The sequence below is a fragment of the Aegilops tauschii genome, chromosome 7, assembly GCF_002575655.3.
Source record: "Aegilops tauschii subsp. strangulata cultivar AL8/78 chromosome 7, Aet v6.0, whole genome shotgun sequence".
Taxonomy (NCBI): Eukaryota; Viridiplantae; Streptophyta; class Magnoliopsida; order Poales; family Poaceae; genus Aegilops; species Aegilops tauschii.
In genome coordinates, this window is record NC_053041.3 from 457,605,473 (window position 1) to 457,612,256 (window position 6,784).

Genomic DNA, 6,784 nt, shown 5'->3' on the forward strand with positions numbered 1-6,784 from the left:
GTGGACGGCACCAGCAGACGCGCGGACACCGCCGGAACGCGGTACCCAGTGCTACCGACACGCAGAGCGCGCGCACAGATATACCAGAAGCGCGGTCACCGCATGGAATGGCAAGAAGGGGACACTAGAGCCAGGGAAATGTTGTCTAGCGTTTCCTGAGGAGGTGATGGATCATTAGAAGGAGCTCTGGGTTGATGGGAGGCGTCGATGGGAGTTTGCTGTAGCAAACTTGGCCACATCTCTGTGATAAAATGATAAAAGATATGAGATATACAAGATGTCAAGGAGGTTTAGGGTAGGAAGGACTACAGTCCTGTGGAATTTGGAATAAAATGGACCACCACACAACATATTTGCTTTGCAACTGCAAAATTGGTCCAAAAACTTGATTAAGATGATGCACTCACATGGAGTGGACGCTTGGGCTGAAATTAGGCATGGCATGATGATATGAACATAAGAAGATCCTGTAAAAATTTCATGCCATTTGGACCTGCCAAAATAGTACCTCCTTCACAGAGATCCTCTCTGTCCAGAAACATGAGAAAATTATGGAGGAATAATGGCTTGATGAAATGATCCAAAATTTGGTGGAGAGAAGTTTTAAGGGTAGGATCAGACTCTGGAGCAATATCAAATGTACCTGATTCACAAACTGGAAATATTGCCAGAAACAAAGATTTGATCTTGTGCTCACATAGATAGTTGGATGGAGCTGAAATTTGGTGGAGGGCCATGATTTTGGCATATTAAGGAGCTTGCAAAATTTCAACTCATTTGGATATTCCTAACTAGTACTTCCTTCACCAAGGCTTCCATCTGACAGAAACTTTGGAAATTTCCCGAGGAAGATTCACTAGGCAAATGGAGTTGAATTTTTTCATGTGGCAATGATTTAGATATGAGAGAATGCCAAGAAGTTTGGGAGCAATCAAGAAAATATAGGTGGCACTTCCTTCACAAAAGGCCACTTTGGACAAAATTGAAGAATGAATATTGCTAAATTATTTTTGATCCGGACAAGGAAAGTTCAGACATATTTGGGGAGTATATGATCCAAATAATTTAAGAGAATTATTTAGGAATTAATAGCAAGGCAGAAATATAGGTTGCTTCACAACCTAGATCAGACAGGGTTATCCTTTAATAGAAAAGGGAATATTTCCAAGAAAAAGAATTTGGGGTTGGGCTAGAATGGAAATGACATGATCTTGGGGAAGATTTGAGAATGAAGAACCCCTTGGGAGAGGAAAGAATGTTGATCTCCCAGGTTTCAAGTCCATAGAACTGCTCCAAAAAGAAAAACAGAGCAAAAACCAAATAAATCATAAAGAAAAAGGAAGGGCCAAAAATTAGGGTGTTACACAACGGTGGCGCATGGATTTGGGTGGTCTAGGAAGGCGGCGCAAGGTACAGTGGTGGCAGCCAGCAGAGCTCAACGGAGAAGGAGGTTGACCGCGAACATGGGTGCGACAGGTGCAAGACTTAGGCGCGATGAGATATTTTTTGAGACACTGGCACAGTGAGACAAGCAACGCGTCTGCGATGGGGCAAGCAGTTTTGCTACCCTGGTGGCGGTGGCGCAAGTGTGACAATGGTTCTTCATGCGGTGGCTAATTGCACCGTTGAACTGGTCGTTGCTCTTTATATTTTGCGTTGACGATTATCGACGACGTGGATGGAGGTTAGTCCGTGCACAACAATGTGTGGTGCTCAAATTAGCTCAACAACAGGCATTAGCGCCATGGCAACGAGATGGTTTGTGGATTTGCATCACATGTCCTACTACAACGGAGGCAATCACTCTACATGTTGTGTGACAATTTGTGAACGCTAGTATCATTGCAATAGCATGGTAATGTTCGCATCAGGATTGTGTTCATCCATGGTTTTCTCGAGGTCTGGTCTATGACGTTTGTACATGACTATGGTGCTGCTTACGCATCCTCCCTTGTTAAAGGCATTGTATGGAGATTCCTCAAAGTTGCTCTTGAGGAGAAAAGTCATGAGTTGACTTCAATTATTGGGTGTGACGACAATGATGTTTGCATGTTTTTTTTGCGAATAACGTTGTTACTTTTTTCAGAGACATTGCTTTTAGAAAACCTCTATCATAGTTTGTGTGATGCCAAGGGCAATGATTGATATTGTTACTTATTGTGTGCCATTGATAGCTTCAACATCTCACTAGGTTGTCATGTATTTTTTTTCAATAATTTGGTTGCGTGCATTTTTCATATGTCGACCAGTTCTTGACATTGTATTAATGCATAGACCAAGTGCAGTTGCTATCAGAGAATATTCGTAAGATTTTACGTGAAGATCGATGCAAAATTTCTTCTAATTTTTCTTTCTACTTTTTATACGTTGTGTCATTTGACTGAGACTTTGCTAAGTGTCTGAGATATAGCCACCCCCATACATCTCATTTATGAGTAATGCCTAGAATAAGATTTATCATACAAAATGTATTATCTCCTGACATCATCAGTGGATTTCTTTCAATATTTAATCACTAATTAATACTAAATGACTATTTTGATTTATTAGATAAAATTGTGCAATGTGTTTCTAAAAGAAATACTTTGATCTATCTACGTGTATATTTATAGGAAAACAATTAGCTCTAGGTGAGGGGCAAATTACCGGAGCCTCAGTGGATCAATCACATTTGTGGAAAGCATTATGGTCTCTTAAAGTAGTCCCAAAGGTGCGTGTGTTCTGGTGGCGGGTCCTTCGGGGCATCCTACCTGACGAGAAGACGCTGAAATACAGACATATCGGAGATGTTAGTTTATGCAAAGTATGTCAAGCCAAAGAGGAAGATCTCGAGCATGCGCTGATGCACTGTTCACATGCTCGTCAATTATGGGAAGAAGCGAGATTGGTCCTAGACATCAAATTACCAAGGCTTCATCCAACTTCTTGGGCAAGAGACATTTTATGTGGATCAATGTTCTCGGGCAAGGAACATGCAACAATCATCACTATCATGTGGTCTATCTGGAGCTCACGCAATAGGTGGATTCACGACGGCGAAAAGTATGATCCGGTGAACTCAATCAGACATACCAGAGAGGCTTTGGCCTTGCTTGATGTACCCGAACATCAAACATCTTTACTGGCCGGCCATGGTTCGAGGCCACCTGAAACGGAACAAGTGAAGATTAATACAGATGCTGCTGTTCGGGACTCTGCTGAAACGAGCGTTGCTAGGGGTGTCGCCTGCTCTCAGAGTGCGCTCCCTGGTGCCTGGTGTAAACCTCTTCCAGGGGTCACCGACCCAATGATTGCCGAGGCGCTAGCCCTGCGGGATAGAGTTATTTTCACAAATCTAGAGGGCTATGCTCAGGTGACGATGGAGACCGACTGCCTAGAGATTATTAATCTATGGAACCCTTGCCTCAACAGTCGTTCTGTTGTGGCATCAGTTTTCTATGAAATCGAAGAGCTCACTGCTAGGTTTAATCCCTTCGTAATCCAGCATGTCAGCAGATCAGCAAATGGTCCAGCGCACTTATGTGCGCAACGGGCATGTAATTTGTTTGTAACCAAGAGCGGGCTCTGTGAAACTCAGTTTTCTGGTTAGCAGTCTCATGGCTGAATTTCCAGCAAACACATTTGTTTGAATAAAGCTCTAAGTTCACTGCCCAAAAAAAACGCTATTTTCAAACATTGGAAGACCGGAGTCAAGGCAATGCCGAAACGCCGGGTCAGCGTGAAGACCACGCCTTCTAATTTCCCGTACCGGTCTCGACTGGCCCTGGACGAGTCGCGTCGCGTGCGGCGCGACACAGCTTACATCCCAAGCTAACAACCGACCGACACACAGATGGACGGCCAGGATCACGTGTACGTACACATCGTACGGTGGGAAAGCCTGCTTAGATCTCAAGCTAAACCATGGCGGCCACCGGCAACCGCGGCTCGCAGGGGGTAGCTTAGAATCGAAGCGGACGACGCCACATATATACCGCGGCCGCGGCGGCCCCTCTCCCTCGTCCGTCAGATACGCGCCCTCGCATCGCCGCCGAAGCCCATCGCTCTCACTCTCCGAACCCCGCCGACGCCAGCGCGGGCTCCTGCTCCGGAGGCTTCGGCCGCAATGGTGCGTGGATCTCTTCGACCTCTTCTCGTATCTGTTTCGAGGCAGTTGCTTCCCGACGAATTTCGAGGCGGTTGCTTCCCGACGAATTTCGAGGCGGTTGCTGCGCTTCCGCTGTTCTAGATTCCGCTCGCGGTTTGCGCCTCTTAGTTTTGGTTCTTGTGTGCCGATTGATGGGTTTGGATTTCCGATTCTGAACGAATTACGCCTGCAGGCTCTCCCCAACACCCCGCCCGTGGACTACCCCAGCTTCAAGCTCGTCCTCGTCGGCGACGGCGGCACCGGCAAGACGACGTTCGTGAAGAGGCACGTCACCGGGGAGTTCGAGAAGAAGTACGAACGTAAGTGAACCTGTTGACGATTCTTCCCACCTCTCGGTCGCATCTCGTGTTTCTGTTGAGGGATGATGTTGCCTTTGATGTCGCTGACTGTTATTGTTGATCTGCACGGTGTTTTGCAGCGACGATCGGCGTGGAGGTGCGGCCGCTGGACTTCCAGACGAGCCACGGCAAGATCAGGTTCTACTGCTGGGACACGGCCGGACAGGAGAAGTTCGGTGGCCTCCGTGACGGATACTAGTAAGATCCTTGAAATCAACTAGCTAGTCGCAATTATATATGTTGAATCTATGGTTAGATGATGCTATCTACGTCCGATCATGCTTCAGATGTTTCAGACTTTCAGTTATCTTTTAGTACCTGCAAAGTTGATGGGGCTTCCAAATTCCTGGCCTAGGAACAATCAGTACTCTTGTTGGTTATAGTGGCATTGACACCGATTAGTACTGCAGGCCTTGTTTGTCGACATTACTAGTATTATCTTGTTCATTCATCTGATACGGCATCCAATTGATCACTTGCATTAGTTGCGAGAAACAAGTAGGCTAATAGCCCAAGTTCTTGATTCAGAGTTTTGGAACACCACTTACTGCACTCATGGTTTTGCATACTAGTAAGTTCAGATGTTTAAACGGGTGAGCCATGTGCATTGGTATTTAGAGCACATTTGGAGCTTGTCTGCCTGCTTCTTGGGAATTAATTGTTTGTCCTTCTTCAAGAGCACTGATCTTACTTATTACGGTAAGCATCAGGCAGTGCTTTGCAGCAGCTTAGAGAGTTTGACTAGATTACATGCAGCAACTATAGGAGTCAGACTATAGGGTCTGTTGTTAAGAGTTTGTGATTTCTAGCAAAGCAAATAAGATGGCATGGTCATCGACCACAATGGTTCATACCTTGTCTGTTGCTCTCGTTTCAAAAAAAAAAACAAGAAACTTGTGCTGCTATTATTTTGGCTGGTGCGCATTGACAGTGGATTCTTACTTTCTCCTACTGTTTTTCAGCATCCATGGCCAGTGTGCAATCATCATGTTCGATGTCACCTCCCGACTCACCTACAAGAACGTCCCCACCTGGCACAGAGACATCTGCAGGTAGAGTATGCTCTCCCAGAATATCTCCAGTCTCCACCTAGTTACTATTTCATCAGTTGTCCTGAATTAATCTCACACATCTCTTGAATTATCCTTTGTTGCAATCAGGGTGTGCGAGAACATCCCGATCGTCCTGTGCGGCAACAAGGTGGACGTGAAGAACCGGCAGGTGAAAGCCAAGATGGTGACCTTCCACAGGAAGAAGAACCTCCAGTACTACGAGATCTCTGCCAAGAGCAACTACAACTTCGAGAAGCCTTTCCTCTACCTTGCAAGGAAGCTCTCAGGGTAACTAATTTCTGCTGCATCGCACCACCTTTACCACAACTGTCTCAATGCTACACAGATTCTCCTTTCCAACAAAAATAGGTTAACGTTATATGCTCATTCTGAACGATCAAATTAATAAGATATATGACTGCGTTTGCAGGGACATGACCCTCCGGTTCGTCGAGGAGACGGCCCTCCTCCCCGCCGACGTGACCGTCGACCTCGCCGCGCAGCAACAGTGAGTGAACAATGCACTACTCTAAAGGCTACTACTTGTACTTCCTCTGATGAAACTGCATGCTTGTGATGTTGCGTTGATCTCTTATGCTGGGAAACTCTTTTGTATACAGGATTGAGGCAGAGATAGCAGCTGCGGCGGCAATGCCCCTCCCGGATGACGATGATGACAACATCATGGACTGAGCTGATCAATTGGAGGCTGCATATATAGTTTCAATCAAACTCTTATAAGAAGTGAGACTTCTGTATCCGTATCAGACATTCAGTAGGCATCTGATGACGATGGTTTGTGCGATAGTTCCATGTTTTTCTCAGTGGTAGTTGATCTGAGATTTCTTTGTCGAGTGCTTGTCAAAACCGAACGAATGTGAAGGTTAATCGGTTTCTTTACCATTCTGGAGTGTGGTGTTCATTAGAAAAATCTAAAGAAAAATCCACTTTTTGCTATTCCTCGGTGAGGCAACAAAGCTCGAGAGCTTGCTTTGCATTACATGAATTTAGTTTAAAGTTTGTGGATAAGTTCCTTCGCATTTAATATTTGTTCAAAGTTATGAAACCATTCACTAGTACTCCCCTCCGTCGCATAATATAAGAGCGTTTTTTACACTAGTATTCAAGTTTACTTCATTGCTTTCCAGTAGAAAAAAGTTTACTTCAGAGCTGCTGAAAATTGTTTTTCTTAGGAGTTGCTGAAAATTAGTCGGAGCTTATGTTAGAGTGTTTATTATCGAGTACTG

At 45.1% G+C, this 6,784-nt stretch overlaps 1 protein-coding gene across 1 annotated transcript; it reads left to right on the plus strand.

Annotated features, from left to right (window-relative positions):
• The first annotated feature begins 3,839 nt into the window (after window positions 1-3,839).
• LOC109759745 (GTP-binding nuclear protein Ran-3) lies at window positions 3,840-6,494 on the plus strand. Its single transcript, XM_020318585.4, has 7 exons — window positions 3,840-4,108; window positions 4,320-4,446; window positions 4,566-4,683; window positions 5,448-5,537; window positions 5,646-5,825; window positions 5,968-6,045; window positions 6,158-6,494. The coding sequence occupies exons 1-7, from the start codon at window positions 4,106-4,108 to the stop codon at window positions 6,228-6,230; spliced, it is 669 nt and encodes a 222-aa protein (XP_020174174.1). The 5' UTR covers window positions 3,840-4,105; the 3' UTR covers window positions 6,231-6,494.
• Window positions 6,495-6,784: the final 290 nt, after the last annotated feature.